At 30.5% G+C, this 24,093-nt stretch overlaps 3 protein-coding genes and 1 non-coding gene across 5 annotated transcripts; 1 reads left to right on the forward strand and 3 right to left on the reverse strand.

Annotated features, from left to right (window-relative positions):
* Positions 1 to 2,780: 2,780 nt before the first annotated feature.
* Positions 2,781 to 4,560, reverse strand: LOC11430462 (LOB domain-containing protein 15). Its single transcript, XM_003616710.4, has 3 exons — positions 4,303 to 4,560; positions 3,911 to 4,151; positions 2,781 to 3,279 (listed from the first exon to the last, which is right to left on the reverse strand). The coding sequence occupies exons 1-3, from the start codon at positions 4,314 to 4,316 to the stop codon at positions 2,944 to 2,946; spliced, it is 591 nt and encodes a 196-aa protein (XP_003616758.1). The 5' UTR covers positions 4,317 to 4,560; the 3' UTR covers positions 2,781 to 2,943.
* Positions 4,561 to 9,390: 4,830 nt separating this feature from the next.
* Positions 9,391 to 10,575, reverse strand: LOC11434085 (uncharacterized). The gene has a single exon (XM_024784569.2). The coding sequence runs from the start codon at positions 10,431 to 10,433 to the stop codon at positions 9,876 to 9,878; it is 558 nt and encodes a 185-aa protein (XP_024640337.1). The 5' UTR covers positions 10,434 to 10,575; the 3' UTR covers positions 9,391 to 9,875.
* Positions 10,576 to 19,307: 8,732 nt separating this feature from the next.
* LOC11434546 (WEB family protein At2g40480) lies at positions 19,308 to 22,612 on the forward strand. 2 transcript variants are annotated; one of them, XM_024784568.2, is made up of 2 exons: positions 19,308 to 19,607; positions 20,716 to 22,612. In XM_024784568.2, exons 1-2 carry the CDS (start codon positions 19,416 to 19,418, stop codon positions 22,132 to 22,134), a joined length of 1,611 nt encoding a protein of 536 aa, XP_024640336.1. In that variant the 5' UTR covers positions 19,308 to 19,415; the 3' UTR covers positions 22,135 to 22,612. The 2 variants fall into 2 exon arrangements, with proteins under 2 accessions (XP_024640336.1, XP_003616760.1); XM_003616712.3 differs by having other exon boundaries at positions 19,349 to 19,607; positions 20,719 to 22,612.
* TRNAR-ACG (transfer RNA arginine (anticodon ACG)) lies at positions 19,664 to 19,736 on the reverse strand. The gene has a single exon. It is a non-coding gene; the product is annotated as a tRNA-Arg (tRNA).
* Positions 22,613 to 24,093: the final 1,481 nt, after the last annotated feature.

Raw genomic sequence — 24,093 nt, forward strand, 5'->3', positions numbered from 1 at the left:
TGTTTCTCATTTCAACCTTATCTAAGAAGAACGAAGAATTGTAAGGGAGGTATCAACGGTCATTTGGATAACACTGAGTATTTGTCCTTCGTTAACAGAGTTGACAAAGTACAAGTGTACAACCACTACCTCCACTACTCTGTTTTGTCCACGCCACAAGACAAGACAACAGCTATGCCTGCAGAATTTGTGCCTTCAAGATGGGAATGAATTTGAAGCTAATTCCTCAAAGGACTACACCCAAATCAGGCAAAGGATTACTGGTGAATGATCAAAGGATTTCAAACGACTCTTTAGACGTGCTAATCATCTCAACGTCTCTTTCACACCTCTATATAAAGGAGTGAAGACTTGAAGATTGTAGATAGAGATACACAAGTTAAAAAGCGTCAAAACTCTGTCAATTTGATTCTACAAAGCACACTGAATTTCTGCACTGATTTGATACATCTTGGAAATTCAAAAGTCTAGAGTTTTTAACGTATTGTATTGTGAACACCACTGATTGTATATCAAGTGTTCAAGTCAAACTTATTTCATTGTATTTTTGTTTGATCAGAAGCCTCTTGCCTGCGTGCTTGAGCATTAGAAGACTCTTGCTTAGTGCTTGAGCATTGGAAGACTCTTGCATGTGTGCTTGAGCATTTTTGAGAAGTCTCATACTTAGAGAGTATTGAGCATTTGTAATCTTTGTGATTATAGTGAAATCTCCTTGGAAGTGCAAGGGGGACTGGACTACTTCCGATTTGTGGAAGGAACCAGGATAACTGCTTGTGTCTTGCTTTTCTTTTCTCTGCTTTGATCTTTTCCGCTGCATATCTGATTCTGATCATTTCATCAGAAGCATTCACAAACTGCTTTTGAAGTTTTATCAGAAGAAGAATTTTTAGAGAGAGAAAGAAAACACAATTCAACCCCCCCCCCCCCCCCCCCCCCTCTTGTGTTTTTCTCACCTTCAACATGTCTTCAACGAGTTCATCTTTGCTCCATTATGAACTCGTCTTCAACGTGAACATGTCACGGTTTCATTTGACACCTTAATTAGCAACCCTAAGAGAGTGATTTGGCTGAGGGAATTTAGATTGACGTGATTAAATTTGAAGGAGAAATTTGCTATTTCGTAAATTTGTGAACTCAAATAACACTAAAGGATGGATGTTGGTTGCTTGAGTAACTTGGGTATGACCAACATTGCAGTTTAAGGATTTGGATTCCATATGATTAATCTTGATCATCGATTTGAAATCGACCCATTCACATTACATCTTTATGAAGGACCCTTTTATTATTATTATAAAAAAAGGTTTTGATACTCTATAATCTCGAAATTAATTTGTATAGATTCTTTAAGAACCATAATGAAAATTAGTTTTTCTTCTTTTTTTTTTTTAAAAAAAAAATCCGTAATAAAAAAATGATATTATGTAGAAACTATTCAAAACACTTCTCATTTTAATTTGATATTATGGGATTGGGCACAATAAGAAATTTGATTGTGGACTCTTATAAATAAGAGAATGCAAAAGGGAAAACAAGCATGGAAATTGTGAAGTCATAATTTGGGATGAATGCATGCATATTGTTGTGTGGGCTTGTGCCTACACAAAATATTTTAAATTTTTATTTTTAAGTAGTATAATATAGTTATAGTTGACATTTTGACCAAATAACCTACACTTATAACACAATATTTCTCTCTTCGCCCACACTTATATCACACAAGATACAACAACTTATTTCCAAATATATATGGTGCCCCCACTTTTCAAAATTTCTTGATTCGTCATTGCTCATAATCATCTTTTCTATCTCAATTCTCTTTCTTTAGATTCTCTCTAATTCTTCTTTCTTTATTGTACTCATTCAAGCTTATCCATTAGCTATGAAACATATTTTACTTCATCAATTCAATAAATGAATTTAAGATTCTACTCCATTTTAAGGTTTGTTACATGTTCTTTGTTTTGAATGATGAATACATACTACTGGATCAGTTAAAAATAGGCTGGAATATATGAGGATGTTGTGACAAATAGTGTTTTTTAGCACTATGGTTGCAAGTGTAAATACATATATATTTGGTTTATTTTTATATATGCGTAACTTAAGCTATTTATTGTCATGAATCATGATAATGATTTACAAAAAAAAAATTCCCCATTTCAGTAATCATTTTAAATTGTTGCCATCTTGTCGAAGATATAAAGAACTTATGCATGATTGTGTTCACTCTTGTACATGGCAGATGCAGGCATCATTGATTTTTTTATTTTTTATTTTTTATATGTAAGCTTTATTATTTTCAACTAACTTTGTGATAGATATTGATTTGATGAAAATGTATAGATAATCAATGTACATATTGGCCTTTTTATATCATGTTGGCAATTGCAACAAGAGTTGAGTGAGATCCAAGTATGCATGCATGCTTAAGAATAACTTTTAATATTGGATTAATCCTCTCTAGACTCTCCCACATCCACTGATTATAAATTCTAGAACTCGTAAATATATAAATCTAAATGATCGAGACATATAGTGAAAAGTCTTGCTCAACTTTATTATCAAAAGACAAAGAATGATGGTTAGGTTATGTTGACACAATAAACCTATCTTTCTAAGCAATCATGAAAAGAGTGATTCCTTTTTTTTTTTTTTTTTCCTTCTTTAGTAAATCACATGATAAAGTCAAGATCAAGGAGCAATATAATTTCCAATATGAGCAAAAGTGGCATTTCAATGATTTCATCATAAAAGGAATTATAGAAGAAAGAAACTAACAATCAACAATAACTTTCCAATCATATATCTTGGGGAAAATTTTGAGCATCAATAGTACAAAAATAAACAAAAACCAAGTATACATACCATGACTAATATATAGTCTTTTTTTTCTTAAATCATTAACAAAAAAAATTTATCATCATTATTTTGTTTCCAAATTTAATCAAAATAGGAAATATGATCATTCGAAATTGAGCTATAACTGGTAGGATTTGTCTGTTGTGTGTAAATGGAAGAAGGAAGCATTGGTAATGATGTTGAAGGTGGAAGAGTAGCAATTGATACATCCTCTGAAGAAGGAAGCATATTAGCTTCCATGAGTTTGTATTTATGTATTTCTTCCCTTATAGCATTAAGTTCACCTATTAATGATTGAACTTGTTGTTGCAAAGATGAAATTGCACCCATGCATCCATAAACTGGATCTCTTAGTCTTACATTTGCTTCATAAACTAAACTATTTGCTGCATCTGCTCTTTGATTCTCTGGTACCTCCTAATTAAACACATAATACTACAAAAGTTACTTTTTTCATACATATAAAAATTAATCATCATGGCTTTGTATTCTAGTAGAATGCACACAAGGTTTAGATATATATAAATAATTTTTTATTTAGAGGGGCTCTATTTTCTAATATCTTCCTGATTTAAATTTGGACCTCATGAACTGATCATATGGTATTAATTTTATATAAAAAAAAATTGAGAGGATTAAGTTTTATAAATAGTAGAAAAAGAAAATATTAACTTGCTATACCAAGTTAAACTCAAAGGTCCACTAATTAGAATATTTTTTAAAAGGTTCATATTAAAAACCCACATTATTTAGTAATCCATTTAGCAACTATGACCCTTTCCAAACCCTACGTATGTGAAAGTTTTAGTTCATCAAACTGACTTTATTTTTAATCGATTTAAAGATCAATTTGTAAAAGTCCTAAATAATTGGTCGACAAATCGATCTCTAAATCAGCCCTAAAAATTTTGTTATTATCAATTTGTAAAACTCATCAAACCACTTATGCTAATGTATATCGATCGACTTGAAATAAAATCAACAGCTAAATCAGTTAACAAATTGAAATATTTGTAATAATGAACTAAGGTTTTATATGTGTATATACCAATAGCAACTTTGAGACGTTGCTAGCACCAAAGACTTTGTGGACAGAAGCAAACTTCTGAGGCTCATGAGGAGAGAAATATGGAGAAAAAGGGCATTCTTGGGCACACCTTCGTCTCAAAAGCTTGCATGCAGCACAAGGAGTAGTTGTATTTAGTGTTCCTGAAGGACCTAACATTCTTCCCTTTTGAAAAGACTCATCACCTTCCCTCTTCTTTCCTATCTCATCAAAAAATCTCCCCCTATAGATATTAAAGAATATATGAAAAATTATTTTTGAGAGTACAAAAAGTATGCTTGAAAAGTTTGGTTACCATATATTAATTAGTAGAAATACTTATTACAAATTATTTTGAAGAGTACAAAAAGTATACTTTGAAAGAGTTTTCTTACCTTTCTCTGGACATTCAAGCATGCTATCTGAAACATGTATAAGAGTTAATGTATGGAAATAATAGCTAGAGAAGTGATGGAGAGTCCAAAGGGGAATTGAAGAAAGAAAATATATTTGGTTACAAATTTGGTTTGGTGTGCTTAAAAGGCAAGGTTGTAAAGGACAAATCAACACTCCAGCTATATTTTGATTTGGAAGTAATATATAGAAAATAATGTCACATTGTATAAAAGAAGAAATATGTTCAATGCTAGTGGTTGAATTGAACCTCTCTTGTTTTCGAGGATTTCAAGAATAATGGTTATATATATTTTTGTTGTACGACAAACTTAGGTCTACTTGCTCACGTGTGAGTTCTTAAATGTGTTTGACTTTTTAAATCAACTTTGTGATTCTATTGGCGTGTGCATGTGGTTCTTGCTTATTATTGAGGACATGTAAATAAAATTGGAAGTCCCATTTTAAACTTATATATATTTCTAACTTTATTTAGTTTGATAGAGGTTAAATTAGTTTTTTTTTAGGGGAGAGGTTAAATTAGTTAGTTAGTTACAACTCTATTAGTTTGTTTCTGAATTGGTTTAATAAGCTTTGTATGAATAGAGCATTTGTATATCAAAGGAAATATATCATAGTGATATATATGCATCTAGTAATAACATGTAGGCCTATGAAGCAGTAATATGTTTTTTTTAAAAGCAAGATTTTATTAAATTGAATACAAGGGTACTCCAAGTCCATTACAATAAGTCAAGAAATTACATGTTTTGAAGATATACAATGGGGTTCAACCACTAATCCGAGAAAACAAATTTTTTATTATGCCCCTCCCTACATATGAACTAAGATCACGATAGACGCTTTACGAGATTGACCACTTCTAAAGAATTTGCAACTTTACTTTTAAAGACAACATCATTATGCTCCATCCAATTACACCATGCCGTTGTTAACGAAGCAGTAATATGTAGACACCGATAATACTTAAAAAAATTAAAAGTCATTAAATGTTGAGACACAACATGATCATTCATAAACATGAAATTGCTTAGAAATTGTAATTCAAGCAAGCTGAAAAGGACTCTTAGTATTATATACCGATCAGTGCAATAGGGGTTGGACACCTTTCAAGATAAGTTGCTAATCTTTAGCAGAAAATGACTTTTGTTATGTGACGGATATATATAGAATTGAGAGAGATAGAGAAATGCCGATTTGAGACATCTCACCCAAACTTGGATGTTATAGAAAATCATTTGACATATAAAAAATATGTCATAGTTTTGATTTCATTAACACTAGTTAATTTGGCATCATAATTTGTGGTCATTAGAACGGAAAATCTAGGTATAAAGAAAATAGATAAATCAACCCACAAAAATATGAAATACCAGTGGTGGAGTGAGGAATTTTATAGAGTTTGGACAAAAAATTTATCGCAAAATGTTACTTCCTTCTTGCGAATAATTTCACATTTCTTGCAGATAATTTCACATTTCCTGCGGATCCTAAAATGTTATGGTATCACCTCACCTAGGAACTTAAACCCTTGGTAAAATCTGCAGGAAATGCGTTTCCTGCTGAATTTACATAAAAATCCGCATGAAAAGTTAAAAGTTCTAATAATGGCTGGGCTTGCTACAAAGAAAATTGGAGCTGAGTCTGGGCTAGTGTCCAGGCTAACTGGGGGTGGCTCCGCCCATGTGAAATACTTGTCACGGAGTTCGGTCAATTATATCTACATCTTTATAAGTGTGTTATGATTTTTTTTTTATCATGCAATTCGTAAGAATATGGTTAAATATTACAATTCAATTTAGACACTCATCCATGAACGATACTGTGGGGCAAACCCACCATATATTTCTTAACTATTTTCTTTTAAGCTAACCCTTTGGTTTCTATAAATAAAGAACATTAATAATTCGGAGTTCGCCCAAGAGATTATAAATAAAAAAACATTAATAATTTAAAGTTCAGCCAAAAGATAAATAAAGTTTGACCAAAAATTATTTTAGCTCGGATTCTTCTGAATCTTAACTATATCCTTCACACTAGTGACAATTTTTCTTTGCAGCACACACTTCAACATAGTATGAAAGCTCTCCCTTCAATTGCATAGCAATTTATTGAAAATACAAAATCTAGAACCATTCTAGCTTGAAATCATGTGAGACCGACACAGCAGCAATTTAATATTGTACTTCATCACAGGAATTGAATTAAAGGAAAAGAATATAGTGTCAAAGTGGGTGGTGAAAGAGAAAAAAAGAAAGGTGACAGAGAGAAAGAGTGTATATGCAGGAGTACTTGCTATTGAACTCTGTGAAAGGTATGAATGCTTAAACTCCAAGAAATTGAATGGCACCATCTCTTACTATTTGACTTGACCCGTATCTTGAGCCTTATGACTCGCTTCATTGAATTTGAACCTAAGGTAAGGTTTAACAAATCACTAACTATATCTAACTCCTAATTTCAATTCTTTCTCAATATATATTCAATACTACAAAGCTCACTTACCCTTTTTCTGTATGAGTACACCAAATGTCACAACCCCAACACTAGACTTCAACTGCTCCACTGGCAGAATATCTGTGTTAATTATAGCATAGTCACGTAATTCTCTTTGACAAATAAGTGGATGAAGATCAAGGAAAGATCAAGAAGGGATTGAGTAGGGGATAAAAGAGAAAAAGGTTAAATATGTTCTTAGTCTATGCAAAATTATGAGTTTTCAAATTTAATTCCTATAAAATTTTAAGGGTAATTTTAGCCCTCCATAATATTTTAGTTTGTAAGAACAGTCCCCATTTTAAAAACTTTTTATAAAAAATGAATATTTTTATTCCTCCAAAATAGTCCTTATAAAATGCAAATAAGGACTAAAAATGAATAAAAAATTTGTAGGGACTAAAAACATATTTAATCTAAGAGAAAAAAACAACATTCAGTGGAGCAAATAAAGTTTGCAGAAAAACCTCGTTAAAACTTATTTGAGAAAGATAATATCTCTTGCAAAATAACACCGATAAAAATGAAAAAAAAAATGAATATACAAAAAAATTATTTTGGAAAGTGGGTTTTAGTTTGTTGTAGTTGGCGAGTATAATCCTTCTACTTTTTTGCAATATTAAGATATATTACTATACTTAATTAGGTAGTACTATACTACAAACTCTATACTCTCATATATATATCGAACTCTTCTCATGTCACGAACCGTGAATCTGTATCCATATCGCATACCAACGCGAGTTGAAAATTATGTGACTAATAGATAATTTATTCAGGAATAAATATTGATTTTTTTCCCAATCAAGTAGTATAATGATTAAAAATTCACCTATCAAAATATAAATAAAAAATCTTGAACTCCAACCATTGAATACCACGATACCCTACCAACTAAGTTATGCTATTGAATTTGGTATGTGAAATTGTAGACTATATTACCTTAGCACCACAGATTGTCAATATTCTAAAACAATCTATTGTATTGTATAAAAAAATGGTCTATTATTTTTGTCAAATCCAACATTGACACTATTCACTTACCAACAGAACGACGAACTTGAGTTACACTTAGCATTTTGATCAATGGATGTTATTTGTTTGTTTTTTCAATAGACAAATATCAATGCCTACTTTATTAGGAGGAAGAGGTAAATGTTAACCACATGATAGAACTCTGATCCTCCATAATAATTCATCAATATCGTAAGTAATGCCGTTGAATTACACCTTTGACACATATTTATTAATTTATCCGATAAACATAATTGCTTTTTTTTTAATCCTCAAAACAACAAAGAACCGCCAACATGAATTATTCATTTATCAAGAAACATGAAAATTTGCTCAAAAAGAAAGAAACATGAAATTAAAATCTTTGAAAAAGGGCTCATTTGTACCCCAAAAAAGTGAGATGTTGTGTATTGCAATAATTGTGGATGTTACGTGAATAATGCTAACACATTATCTGACACTTTTGAACACTCTTTTTAATAGTCTCACCAAATTTATCAAATTTATATGTGACTCGGATAGTTTTCGAAACTCATGTGAATTTTAACCGATAAATAAGAGTATTTTAAAAAGTGTGTATAAAGGAATGTAATGACAACACTCCTCCAGTTACATAAAGCTATATTAGTCCATTGCATGAGCTACTTCATTTACCCCATGACATTTGTTATTTAGGCATCTGGTGATTGTTCTCGGCATTCACCGAACGACAATTAACTATCATTTGACACATTTTATCTTCTTAAAAAAATATCATTTGACACTTTTAAGAATGGATAGTAGACATTTTAAATCGGATGACCGATTTGAAAAGTGTGTCAAAAGGTAGTTAAATATCGTTTGGTTTTTCCTAGGTGCTTAAAAAGCAATTGCCTTACCCCTTCTACCAACATGAGATTGAAATGGGCTTTTCATCGTAGTCTTCTAAAATAAAGCCCATAATATTGCATGACTTTATTTTATTTTTTTAAAACTTTTCAATCCTAACATGAGTTCAAATTAAAAAAAAAAAAAACACACAATTTTTGTATCAGAACTAACTTCAAGACAAATTATGTTGTCTAGGTGCTACATGATGCTAATATTTAAATAGTGAGTAGGGATTCTTATGAATATTGAAAGTAAAATTTGGATGCAAGGTAATAAACTGTATGTTTTGGACTTCCTGGATGGGGCTATGAGGCATTTATAAACAACTATAATCCAGATTTTGTTTAATTTGATATAAAACACTCATCAAATCTCCATGAAAATAAATGAGAAGAAGATGAAGATTAGAATATGAACTTTAATCTAAGCAAGAAGGGATTCCCTCCTCTTAGAAATTCGCACATATACATGGTCAATAATCTTAGTGGTTAATTTATGATCAAACAATTCAAATTACACAATAACAAAGTCAGTGTTAAACGATTTTGTGCCTTTTTTTTAAATTAGACGACCAAACAAACTACAAAGTCTGAGAAAATATCAAAAACCTCCCCCAAAAAATTATAAAGATTTAATGACAACGCAATTACATACTCCAAAACATGTAATGGGTTTTTCCACCATTGAGATAAGTTGCAATTGAATCCTTTCAATTTAATTTAAGCCACCACCACGGTAGAATTTTATCTTGATCCAAAATAAAAGATAAATTAAATTCCTTCTTAGCAAAAACAACATTATTACGAGCTTTTTAAATAGATCAAATGCAAGTCAACCAAATAATATGAAAAGAATCTTTAATTTACACATGAAAAACTTGTAATCCTCTCAATTGAATGGCATGACTTGATACATCATTAACAAAAGCAGAAGAGAAGTCTAACAAATTGTTGATTGATCTTCACACTTGACCGTAGAACACGCAATCCAAGAAAAGATGATTGAGACTTTCCCTAGTACCACTTCCTCTTAAGCAAGAAGAATCATTTATAATGGTTATCCCTTGTTTTACCAAATTATCCTTAATAGGAAGACGATTATTCAATAATCTTTAAGCTAATAAAGACACCTTCAGTAGAAAACTAATTTATAATGAAGGAATTACCATCTTAAATTAGCCTTCTCCACAACTTACTATTTCTTTCTTCTTTGTTTTCCCAATAGGATAACACCCTCTATCTCTATTTGAACCATTATGTTTCAAAAAAGAACCAACAACTGTTGATGAGCACGAGGAAGAGAAGCTTCCTTGATTGTTGTCTCTCCTGGAATATGAGTACGACGATGAAGAAGATGAAGCCGATGATGACGACCCAGACGATGTCGATGATGCATGAGTAGTCTTCCTTGAACCTACCAACCTTAACAAAATGCATGAAAAAATATTGATTTTTGAATTTCTTTTTTTGTTAGTATTGGATTTTTTGGAATAATATGAAGGTGGGGGTGTAAGTGGAGGAATAGAGGTTTCAGATAAAGGGTGCTTAGGAGTACCAGGTTGTGCCTCCCATACAAAGGGAATTGCAACTGATCTTTCTCCATAATACATGACCCTTGATGAAGCGTTGGCACTAGAAGCTTCCTTTGATTTTAGCCTTAAGAAGAATTTATCATCTTGCTTTATTCTGAAAGACTTGTCAATTGAGAGATGATTGATACCATCATTGATCATTTTTTGGGTTTAGAAATATTGTATCTTGTTTTGAACTATGATATAAAATAAGCCTCAAAGGAAAATGGAACTATAGACATTGAGTTATGAGTATACACTCTTCTGTCTGCTTATGGTCCTCACTCCTTAGCACTGTATTATGGCTTTTCATGTATTTGGGAAAAATAAAAGTTAAAACATTTATCAATATAATAAATGGAGTTTTTTTTAAAAAAAAATAAAAAATTACGTACTAGATACTCCTCCGTTCCTTTTTAAGTGTCTCTTTTGGAGATTTTTTTTTGTTTCTATTTAACTGTCACTTTCAAAGTTCAATGCAACATTAAATGATGTTTTATCAATATTACCCTTAATTATTTATTGCGGAGAGAGAAATATATGAAATAAGATATTAAATTAATAAGGTCATTATAGTAAAAATATAACTTATTGCATCAAAAGTAGTAACAACTATTGATTGTCTTGATATGTGTAAAATGTCAAAATGTGACAATTAAAAATGAACGGAGATAGTAGTAATCAAGGAATTGAGGTCAAAAGGTTATTGAGCTTCAATAAAAAACGACTTTTTCAAAAAATTTAAATTTGATTTATAGATAGAACAATTCTTAGTAGATCTCCGAATTATCGGAACTCTCTTCCCCCAAAAAATCGAAGGGTCAATAAAAACAAAACCAATTACCTGGTGGTAGTAGTATAGTGCCCTCTTGTGAAACTTCACTTTTGAGATGACAACTCCATTTGTTTCTAAATACATGTTGCAATCAATCACGACACACATATCAATACATAACTTTGACGGTTAATATTTTTATTTATCTATAATAAAAGAGTATAAAAATTTGATATTTAAAAATATTTATGAAGACAAATCGTACAACATCTAATATACTAACATGTATTTAAGAAGTAATTTGTATTTATATATTAGTTTAAAAATATGGTCAAAGAAAGTTATAAGAATAGTGCACATTGTCAAATTACAACATGTATTTAAGAACGGATGGAGTACAATATATGATGAGTAACAATTTCTAGCAATAATTTTTTTTTTTTATCAAAAAGAACGTTAAAAATTAAAATTGATGTATTTGATCCAAATTTCAAACAAAATACATCAACTTATTAACTTAAATGTATCTTATAAACATGAAGAGATGAAGTAACAATATGACTAAGTTTATTAATTAACATGTTTAATCAAAGATACATGCTATGTTGATTAAGGATAGACATACAAGTTGGCTATATGGGAATTAATTATAGAGTATAGACTAAATCAAGAAACAGGTTGTTTGATGTAGTAGGGATTGTTTTCTGGCGCACCAATTTCATAGTTGCAAAATTTAATGCTTGGTGATCAAACTAAATTAAAAATGATGGGTCTAATGGGTAGTTGTTCAATTATTTTTGGAATAATCTGACCGTTGATTAAGGGACTGGGGTACTAGTTTGGTTTGTTTTGTTACAAAGAGAAAATGTACTTGTACTAGTTTGGCTCTGATTCGTCTATACTAATAAATCAGTGGTGACCAAAAACAGTTGAGGAAAAAGGAATTTGGTTCTAGACCAACATTGTATAATAAATGAAACAGCTTTGTGGTCCATGATTCCATAAATTAGAATGAGAAATTTGTAGACATACATAATTGATTTATCATGAAAAACTCTGCTAGTCTGTTTACATACTTATGACAACATAAATATTTTTAAAAGAATCTTACCATATGAAACAATCTTAAATGAATTAGGATGATGATAATTTTGCATAAAATACAATAAATACTTAAGAATTATATTGAATGAGATTCATTTGGCAAACATAAAAGTAACAAGCTCAAAGGGAAACATGAATTTTATCTAAGATATAAATTGTTTTAGTATTATTTTAATCATACTAGTCATTATTCATAGTTGTTATATAATATAATTTATCTATATCGTTTTTAATTATATAATGTCATGTATTTATCATTGATTTTCAATTATTATCATAAAAATGTATAGTATTAATATTAGTTGAAAATACCTAATTAATAGTATTTTAAATTGCCAAATAGTTAACACCGACAATGTTAATTGTTAATGTGAAGAAGATCTTGGGGTCTATTCCTTAAAAAAAAATAAAAAAAATCTTGGGGTCTATTCTCACCTTAGTACGTGATTAAGGAAGTGAATAACATCATCATTAATGAACAATAGACGCAACTAAGGTACCGTTTGATCCGGCTTTTTTTAGCTTCTCTACATTTTTGAGGAGAAGTTAGGTCAAACACAATATCAATAAAGTACCTTCGAAAAAAATACTTTTTTAGGATGCATAAAATTGAATGGAATGAGCTTTAACCAAAAGTTGTTAAATGCTACTTCAAAAAATTACTTCTCCGTAATTTATTTCACAAGCACCTCTCTTCAACTCACGCAGGTAACCTTTTCTTTTATTTTTTAATATTATTTTTCAATTTGTTTTTTTCTTCCATTTTTTTTAACCGGTCCATATAATTTTTTTTAAAGGATGATCAATTTAATCTTATTATCTATTTTTGAAAGAATTTTATTATCTTTTTATCACTTATATATTTAATTTTAATATCGTTTAATTATCAAAACCTCATAAATATTTTTATTCATGCTGTCAGTGAATGACACCAAATATTTTTATTCCCTTTCTTCAACCTCAAAAATATACACGCACACATTAGCGTTTAGAGTAATATTTTATGTATGTATGTCTGTTTTTTTGTTACGCTAATCTGTATAATTTTTTTAGTGTTGCGTAATGCGTACAATTATTATTTTTATAAAAATTTTATTTTAATTAAAAGTACAAATATAGATGCCTAAAAAAATTATACTTATATATATTTTACACATTTATATTGTAGCAAACTATGTATATATTTTTCTTATTAAAAAAACTAAACATAATTTTTTCAATGACAGCAACAATGTAACAAATATAATACCATATAATATAAATTCTTATGTTTTTAAATGACACCAAAAATATGATATTCTTATAACAAAATTTGTTATACATATAATTGGAAAAGAAAAAACAAACTATTCTCTAGCTTAGCTCAGTTGATATAGACAATGTATAAATATATGCAAGGTCGCGGGTTCAAATCTCAGACACCACAAAAAAAAAAAATCAAAGTTTTGTACAATATTTTACCAAACAAGTTTTAACTTAAAACTGATCAAACGGTACCTGAATGACTAATATAAAAGCCACGTGAACTACAAGCTGATTGGCTATGTGTTTCTCATGTGTCCACATTATGCATGAATAATAAATAAGCCTAACCTAACTATCTGTTTGAAAACCCTAAATTTTGAACCATGACCTCCTCTCCTCCCAACGTCCTAAGCTTCGATAACTATTTGGACTTTGATGCCAAACAATTTATATCCTCTTTCTTTTTACTGAAGAATATTTTATCCTCATTAAATAGCAAGAATAAATAATATGAACATATTCACCTACTTAGGTATCACTGATAGAGACATTTCACATAGTACATTACATAGTGAAAGCTGAAGGGTATTGGAGTATTTATTACTAACAATTTGAAATGTCATATTTATAGCTGTACGTTTTTTTATTTGAGTATTGCTTCTATACATTCATAGCATTAGCTGATTTTGATCTCTACGTGTCGCACGGTCTTTAATCCATGGATTTTATTATTGACTAAATTGCATTTTTGGGTTCCAACTTTCACAAACTAACGATTTCGACTGCTCAACATTTAAAATAGCATATTTGGCACTATCTTTGACCCCTTTTGCAAAAGTCTTACTCCCGCTTAATTTTAACCAAGTAAACGCATATGTAGACACTAACTTAATTAACCTAGACGGCATATGTATAATTCTTTTCTAGAATAAAAAATAAAATACAAAACTCACCACTTAATTGGACAAAAATTAATAAAAAAAATGCTGGTACGTGAACCTAATAAAAAAAAATAGGTTTCTTTAAAAAAGATCCCAAAATTTCTCCCATCTCCATAGTTTTTTCTTCATTCTTAAAACTTCTCACACCTGCACCAGGTCACATTAAATTAAATATGTTTTTCTTAGGGAAAGAAAGGGACTAAGTAAGTCCCATTAACCAATAACAAAATCAAAAACAAAAGAAAAAGAAAAAAGACACGGACTAAAACTAGAAATGAAATAAAAAATTGTCTGATAACGAGTGCTCGAGACACTCTTTAAGTATTTAAAATAAATAATTATTATTTAAAAAATCAAATATTTTGATTTTTAATGCATTGATTACATGCATTTTCATAAACACTTACTACTTATGATTCTAAATAGTACACCTGACGCACTTATTAACATTTCTCTATAAAAAATGCTAACACAATTTATGTAACCTAAACTTGACAAATGCATGCATCTTCCATGTTTGTCAGATTCACACGACATATGATTCACATGATGCATGATACGAAGGATCTGTTGAATGAGTAAGAAACAGAAATGTCTAGCACTACACTCATTCAAACCAAACTCATGACAGCCTTTGAGTCATACTCAATGTCAATAGCTCTAAAATATCGATCAAATGTCAACTTCAGGCCCTTGACGGTAACCCGAAATTTTGTTGATAATATATGTAATTATAGGTTAAAAAAACTTAATAGTTATAAATAATGATATCATATACTACTCCACTTTCTTTGTCCCACTATCGGTCTCATTCATGGCGGAGTCAGGAAAAAATACTTGGGTGGGCCACTACATTATGAAACTTATTTTTATAGTAAAAATGTTAATTGGAACAAATTTTAGTTGACATAAAATATAAAGGAGATTTGAAACGCCCCACAAATTAGAAGGTCTCTGATTCCGCTAACCAGTCAAGCATAGGCGTGACAAAAATCACGTATGCCACCTATGGAATCGCCGAAATTTAAAACCGTTGAAAAATTGTTTAAAATTTCATAAAATATATAGACCAATGATTTTTTCTTTTTTTCTTTTTTGGATGGGCCACTGCATCACTTTACACATATTTGAATGTGCCGAAAACAAAAAACATCACAAAATTGTTTAAAATCTCACAAAATAGATCTATGATCGTTAATTTTTAAAATTTTTCAAGTGGGTTGTGACCCACGCCCATAAAGGGCTCCGCATGAGACTCTCATATTTACAAAGCAAAAATTTCTCCCAAAATGAATATCATTTAAAATTATAATATTAAATTATTGTTTTGATTATATCTTCATCAAAAAGAAAAGAAAAAAATTAGGAATTCGTCAAAAAAATTGACCCCTCCGTCCCTTTTTAAGTATTGTTAAAAATTGGACGCACTCATTAACACCAAATTAGAGAAATCTATTTTTGCACATTTTCTTTCTATTATACTCTTATTTTAATCCACCAATAAATTTCTATTTTTTGCATGCATTTTCCTGTTCCAATAAATTTAATGTGTTATCTTTCTCTTATAACAAAGTAACAAACAATAGTTAATTACTCTCTTTTTCTTCAATTTTTGTTTTATTTTTTTTTAACATATTTTAACTCTCCCGTAACAACAATAATTAGTTACTCTTTTTCTTCAAAAGATTGTACACATATTTTTTAATAACTAGCATATTTATCCGGCGTTGCTCGGGTTAGACATATAACTTTGTATACTCGTAAATTTATAGATGCACAGACAAATATAATTAACTGGATTTAGTAAAATTATTAACATATACAGAATAAAATATACATTTTTTAAGTATCCGGACTTGCAAAAATTTAGAAACGACTGTGTGTTCCTATAGACTGTTGGGTTCACGGTGTCCGCTATAATGGCATGCGCAAATTATGAATGGATGTCAATCCCTACTGCTATAATGACACACACCAATTATGAATGTCCGCTATATTGGATTTACACACAAAACAACATAAAAGATCAACATAAGCAAAAAATACCTATTGCTAAACTAGCGTAACTGGTGAAATAGTAATAATAATAATAATAAAACCAAATAGGAATGGATGCCACAAACTCAATTATTATGAATAAGAATGGAGAGAAGAGCGGTACTGTTGAATCGAAAAGAAAAAAGAAAAAAAAAACACACACAATAGTATAAGTGTTAGTTCAAGGACCTGAAACAGAAACAATAGTATAGGTGTTAGTTCAAGGACCTGAAAGAAAGAAAAAAAAAACAATCAGTAAACTTACTCGTATGTGTTAGTTCCATCTTATATATATTAGATATATAAAAATAAAAATCTAAGCATAATTAGAAGAAATAATAGTATAGGTGTTTGTCAAACTTGAAGAAAGAAAAAGCTTAGATCAAAATAAGGTTTGACTTTCGATTTTTGCTCAAAATATGTGATTATGGTGATTAACAAAATCTCATTTATTTATAGTTAAAAAATAAAAAAAATAAAAAAAACGAATCTTTTTTTTCCTCAATGAAAAAACTAATTGAATAATATGGTGTTAAAAGATTAGATAGTAACTAATTGAAACTTCTTTTCCTAAAAAAAAGAAAGAAATAGAAAAGAAGATTCAATGGATAGTATTGAAGGTATTATATATAGTTTGTTGAGATATTTTGGCTACATAAAATATTAGAAATTAAATAAAATATTTAGTGGAATAGAAAAAATAATAAAAATATTGAGAATAAACGTGGAAGTGACACGTGGAATAAAAAATCTTACTTTATATATATATACTATTGATTGTAAAGCAAAATAAAAATTATTTCAACTTCACATTAATCAAAAGTTAAGAAAAATTTAACTTTATTCCGGACTCTTTTTTTTTTTTTTTTTGGTAGATAGACGAAATGTCAAAGTCATTATAAACTCACACACACAAGTGGAGGTACCGGGGTTCGAACCCCGGTCATGGCATCCGGCCTAACAATGTCGCATTTTTTCAGTTGAGTTAGGACTTCTGAATTATTCCAGACTCCTTTAATCAAAGTTAAGGTTTCAACAAAATTATTATTTTTTTGTTATCTTCAACATTGTGCGACATAATTTAAATGTTGAATATAACAAAAAAAAAAAATTCTAGTCAAGAAAATCTATTTGAAAAAAAAGAAGAACAAATTTTGTATAAAAATAACAAACTTTAGTTTTCCAAACAGATAGTATTCATTAGTTTTATTGAAAAAGATAAGAGTAATTGAGAAAGGGTATAAGTGACAAATCGTACCCTTAAAATCTCAAAACGGTAGTTAAATGTAATCGTTAAATCCGTAGTCAAACAACATTTAAAAAGAAACGGAAGGAGTATTGTTTTAATATATATATATATATATATATATATATATATATATATATATATATAGTATTTAATTGTATTTTTTTAAAAAAAGGTATTGTATTTTGTTATTGATGGGTTTAATTTGACAACCTATCGAGGGTGGGGCAGAGGAGGAATGACGATCCTCCTAAAATGTAAATGATCCGTTTTTATTTTTCGGGGTCCAAACCCCAGAACTTACATATGTTATGTGTTGTCTATATCAATTGAGTTAAGTTCATGAGGATTAAATGATCCGTTTAATCACTCTTGATTTGATTTTGATACCATAAAATGCATCCACACGTATGTTTTCGTATAAAAAGATTTATGTAACAAGTGGAGTTTTTATAAAAATTTAGCGACGCAGTTTGTTACATGTTTGTCTTCCACTCGTATATAGTTTTCATATACTATTAATTAAAAAGGAGAAAAATATAACATGATAGTGATGCAATGCGATTTAGAAGCAAGAATGCTATATGTTAAAGAATTAGTTATCATTCATCTTATCGATGAAAATCTTCTCTATTTCTCAAATAAATTAAGGGTTCGATCTTGAATAAAAGAAAAGAAAATTATAGGGTTCTATTATGAAGACACGTTAAAGATAAGTTTGATGGATCTCACCTAAAATGTGGCCCATCAAATTTCATATTGTTTGGTTCTCTCCCTTAAATGTAGCAATCTATTTATTTAAGAAATGAAGAGGTTCTTGATCCCTGAGCGATACAATCTTCTTTCAAGAAAAAAAGACAAATCCACGAATAACTCTTTATTTTATAAATTATTAATAATTTATTAATTTAAAAAAATAAAATAAATGTATGGATACACATTTTGAGTAGGTTTGCTTTGCTAAAAAATAAGTATTAGACAAAATAACATAAAATAAAACAGATCGACACAAAACAAATATTTATGGTATTGAACAATTTTTTATTCTTATACGATTATTTTTGGCTCAAAGAATATTTTAGTAGTTTAGACATACTTAAGATAAAAAATTGTATTGTGATTTAGTGAATACAAAAATTTCAGTTTTTTCCATATCTCTTGTCCTTCAATTTGTCGGGCTGCACTTCAATGACATTACAACAAAAATGTCACGAAACATTGAACAATATATATTTGTGACACATAAGTGCATTCCAACTATTTTTTTCTTTTACTCTTTTATACAACCTTTTTATGTTTAATAGTACGATCCTAATTTATGATGTTTGTAAAACAAGGTTTTTAGATCAAACATTGTATAACTTAAATTCTGATTTCCTATCCTTGTTTTTTTAGAGACCAAACTCATGTAGCCTTCCTTACACCGCAAATCACGCTCCAAATCTAGCCAATCACAAAAACACGACAAACAAGCTCACCTTACATCCTCCAAATCAATGACGTGTCATATTTTCATTGGCCAAAATTTTACAACAAACATATTTGACTTTTCCTTTCACCAACCAAACAGTGTAAAAGCACCCTTCATAACCGCTTTCCTCTTTCGTTTCTCCTTTTTCTCTTTTTTGCTTTCTCCTTTTTTCGAACTCGGTCCCTCAAAATAATCATCACACTCTCACACACACATTCTAAATAAATGAATGCATTCATAAAGATAAAGCTCAAATCTCCATGCAACTTTAGGAGTAGTAGTAGTAGTAGTAGCTATAGATGCTTCTTCTTCTTCTCTGAATCCAATGGAGAAGAAGCTGATGATGATGATGGAAGATTCATTGGAAAAACAAGAAGAGATGGAAAATGGAATAAGAAGAGTGAGTTCAAGAGCTGAAGTTGATACGTCAATGCCATTTGAGTCTGTTAAGGAAGCTGTTACTCGTTTTGGTGGAAGTGGTCCTTGGTTACCTCTTTACAAGCTTGGTGAAGCTTATGTAAGTTTCTACTTTTCACACCTCTTTTTTATTTATGTTAAAAAAGGTAGCAAAAACGACTTCACTGGGGATCGAACCCAGAATCTCTGGTTCCGTAGACCAGCGCCTTATCCATTGGGCCATGAAGTCCTGTGTTGTTTGTTTTTCTATTTTTGAGATTTTGTAAATGTTGTTTTTGAAGGTTCATAATCATAGACTATAGAGTGAAAAATTGTTGTTAAAATTCAATTATTTATTTGCTAGTGTCATTTTCTTTATATAAGCTATTGGGGGGATCTTATTTCTCTAGAAAACAAATTAATAATTGTGTGGGGCTGTGGGCTAATAATGTACAAAAAAAAAAAAATGCATGCAAAGTGTTATCAATAGTGAACTGCGGACAACCAACTTAGTTTGGTCGGATGGTGTTGGTTTGGATCAGTGGACTAGTTTGGCTTCTTATGAAAAAAATAGTGAATTGCGAAAAATTGAGGAATGCCAAACATTTGCTTAGTAAAATAGAAGATAGAGGAAGCCACATAGTAGTTTAAATAAGTCAGCTAGAATCAACCTGAATGGTGGCCGTTATTTTTGTAATAGCGAATCTAGGATAGCATTGTAGTTTTCACAACAAATTCATCAAAATCTGTTATGTTATAGCGATATAGTGTCCTTATCGTGCAATTTGAAAACACGACATACATCTAATCGTAGTATCTCACCATGTAGATATTTCTTGAATTATTTTATGAACTAACATAACCAAGTTTCATTTTGTGTGATTTGATTACATGCATGTGTAGACTAGTTTTATACTGTCAGTGCAGAGTAATTAATCTGATACTATGATTTATTATTTACTATTTAAACATATAGCATTGAAAATTCGATTTTGAGAACTGAACTTGAACACAAAGCCGCGAGATAAGGAAATGCATTTGAGATAGAGTAAGCAACCGAATTCGACTCTAATCTTACACCTTTCTATTACTTGGTTCTCAAGTAAATGAAGATATTATGCAATAAGCAATTTTTAATGTTTGATCTTATACATTCTATATGACAAAGCATAATTTATTTGTTCAAACACCTTTTGTAATTCACTCTGATGTTTTAAGATTGTCATTAGCAGAACAGTATTGAAGACTTTGACATAAAGAAAATAGAGGAACAAGCAGCAAAGTTGGAAAAGGATTTGATTATGAAAGAACTCGAAACACTTGATGTGCTTGAAGAACTCGGATCTGCCAAAACAATTCTCGAGAAATTAAAGCAGCAGCTACAATCTGAAGCATTGAAATGTGCTTCAACTCAATCGTGCGAAAATATTGGAGCTCTTGTTAAAAATTCTGAAAAGATTGTCCACCGTCAAGAGAAAATATTGCAAATTTCAAGTCCATGCCATACTTCATCGCCCAATATGTTGCTAACCGAGTTAAAAGAAGCGAAGATGAACCTTGGTAAAACTATAAACGATCTTGGGACAATACAATCTTCTGTCGAAACTTTGAATAAGAAGATGAAGAAGGAGAGACTTTTTCTCGAGAGGACACGGGAGAATCTGCAATCAAAGTTTGCAGCTATCTCTGCTCAAAATGTGGCCAAAAAAGAAGCAATTACAAAGCCACCAGAAGCTCCTGTAGAAAAGGATTTTACTTTTGACACCCCCCAAAAGGTTGTGAAGGATTACCAATTGGATGTTGAACAGTTCAATGGAATGGTTGGAACAAGATCTGCAGAAGTTTCGAAGCAAGGGATTGAGTATGAAGAGAATGAGTTTAATATTAAGACTGCTGAGATGAGGTGGTTTGCAGCTAAAAAGATGGAAGAAGCTGCAATGGCAGCCGAAGCCGTTGCTCTAGCTGAAATCAAGGCTCTATCTGGTTGTGCTGATATATCATCGCGATTTTCTATGCGAGAACATCAGAAAGTGACTTCTGCATTAGAGGTATACTCTACTCTAAACCCCGAATTTCAAATACCTGAAGAGTCTATCTTGAAGAAGGTAATACATGCCAATTTCAAAATGGATGAAGTAAATGCTTCTAAACACAATATTCTTAAAAAATTGGAGGAAGCAACCGAAGAAGTTCTACGCAGCAAAGAAATTTTAACTGAAGCTTTAAACGGTATTGAAACTGCAAACAGAAAGCAACGTGCTGCTGAAGAGGCTCTAAGGAGATGGATTCCTGAAAACTATCTAAAGGGCCGAGCTATGCATAACTCGATTAAGCGAAACAAGTTCAATCAAGTTGAAAAGTGTCAAACTATGAAGCCCGCTGTAAGATCCTCGGTTTCAATGAGAGATCTACTTAGTAGAAAGCAGGTTCCTGACGAATATACTACGACAAAGGAGATGGAAGAGCATGCTGAAACAAAGGTAGCATTGAGTCAAATGCTTCGAGCAATGAGGGAAAATCAAACTCTTCCAACTGAACATGAGAATGACGGGGGCGACCAAAAGCAGTCCATAGCACATCAGAAGAAGAAGGTTGGATTCATTCGAATATCATTCCCCTTTGGAAAGCGAAATGATAAAAAGACATGAATTCAATTCTAATGCTTATGTCACAGCTCGTGCATCAATGTCTCGCCATTCGTTATTGGTTCTTATATTTTGTGAGCTTTTTGGTTGGTATGTGTAAAAGTTTGTGTTGGTATTTGATTTTGTAAGTTATGTTGTTCCTAACAAAGTACTCTCTATTGAAAATTCAAGTGCAAGTTTGGAGTTTGGTATAGTCAAGAATGAGTTTCATGAAGATAATATAAGAGGAAAAATTCTTTTGCCTAATAGTTTAAGGTATTGGGAGGATATATGGTGTCATGCTCCTTCACTTGAGGGGGGGAGTATATATTGAGGATTTAATGTGAGTTTACAGTCCCATATTGGTTAACAATGGGTTTCATGAAGATATTATGAGATGAAAAATTCATAGTTTTAAAATTTTAATGAACATCTTGGTGTATATGCTAGTATGAAACATGGGAGTTTCACGTGATTTTTTAATTGTTCTTCACTTTTTTCATATGCATTCTTTGTGATTGAATTTGTACTTATGTTGTGATGCATTCTTTGCAATTCAATAAAATGTTTTGATATTTCATATTCACAAACTGTGTCATACATGAAGTTGTTTTGAATTTATTTTGGTTTCAAATATAACAAGTTACAAACCTTAAGATGTGTTTTTTTCTTAGCAAACAAATTTTATCTTTCACCTTATATTTGTACACCTTACCAGATTTATCAAAACCATTATATGTACACCTCACTTTTTTTACACTCGATCAATATTTCATTTTCTCTTTATCTCTCATTTTTTTATCACATCACTTACTTATCACATCTACCAGATCAAATTCTCTAAAAGGTGTATAAAAATAATTTTCCTTAAATTTATTTTGTCTCCTTCCCTTACTTCCTCCATTTTTCTTTGACCATCAACACACCTCCGAAAAAACATGTATTGATCTTCTGCCATATCATGGTTGTCAACTTTTTTCTCCTTTTCAACTTCTTCACAACCTTGATGGACGTACATGGTTGACAAAATTCAAACTCTCAATGCCAATTTCTCTCTTCCACATGACCATTGTTTCCCTCATATCTAATTTGTGTGCAATCAGGGTGACTGCATGCGGTCAACAAGTTTGAGATCAACCAATCAAGATCGAATGGTTCATATTTCAAACCCAAAATTTTATATTAAACAAAAATAGAATATGCGTTTAAATTTTAATTGTAAATTTGTATATTTCAAAGAGATAGCCACCAACGAGATAAAACTGGGAGGTAATTCCCAGAAAAATGAAAGAAGACGACCTAGAGCCCGGCGCCCTATAGGCCCCCAAAGAGAAGGAAAATTGCAATCCCCAACTTGGAGGACCCTTTTATATAGTCAAAGAAAGCTTCACTGGAGAAGCAAAGAGGTTAGAAACACTCAATGGGGAAGAGCTTCCAAGGAGGTGCAATTCGGCTAACCTACGTTTGTATTAAAGTTGAAAATATTTTGCTTGTTGAATAAGCAGGACAATAAAGATCATTGGATTGTATCTTCCTGCATATGATTTTTTTTTTTTTAATATAAGCATATATGGATTGCTGGAAACAAGTTAGATTCATTATTGCATGCTATCAACGTAGTATGCATATGGATTATTTTTAAAAAGAATATACCCATTGAATTCCTTGATTTATTGTCCGCCATAAACTTTATAAATCTGTATGATCTTTTTACTTCAAACTCATAAACTACTTTAATGTCAATTTAGCCTTTATTTTTCTTAAATTACACATTTTTTATGAAACAAATACCTCTTTTTGAGATTTATTATATAGGTAAAGAAATATTATTTTAATTAAAAGTTTTGTAGATTTAAATGAATTTTTTATTCATCTGGGATATAACATAACTGCAATTTGTTTATTTTAATACATGAAATAATAGTTTACAAATAATCTATATTTTAATTATATATTTTTTGATGATTAATTTATTAATAATAT

The sequence above is a fragment of the Medicago truncatula genome, chromosome 5 (genome assembly GCF_003473485.1).
Source record: "Medicago truncatula cultivar Jemalong A17 chromosome 5, MtrunA17r5.0-ANR, whole genome shotgun sequence".
Lineage (NCBI taxonomy): Eukaryota > Viridiplantae > Streptophyta > Magnoliopsida > Fabales > Fabaceae > Medicago > Medicago truncatula.

Excerpts from the sequence above, each read along its gene's own strand:
- LOC11434546 (XM_024784568.2), top strand. The coding sequence starts at position 19,416 with ATGGAGAAGAAGCTGATGATGATGATGGAAGATTCATTGGAAAAACAA. Across the intron at positions 19,608-20,715 it reads ACAAGCTTGGTGAAGCTTAT|CAGAACAGTATTGAAGACTT; the intron begins GTAAGTTTCTAC and ends GATTGTCATTAG.
- LOC11430462 (XM_003616710.4), bottom strand. Across the intron at positions 3,280-3,910 it reads ACGTCTCAAAGTTGCTATTG|GAGGTACCAGAGAATCAAAG; the intron begins GTATATACACAT and ends GTGTTTAATTAG.
- LOC11434085 (XM_024784569.2), bottom strand. The coding sequence starts at position 10,433 with ATGATCAATGATGGTATCAATCATCTCTCAATTGACAAGTCTTTCAGA.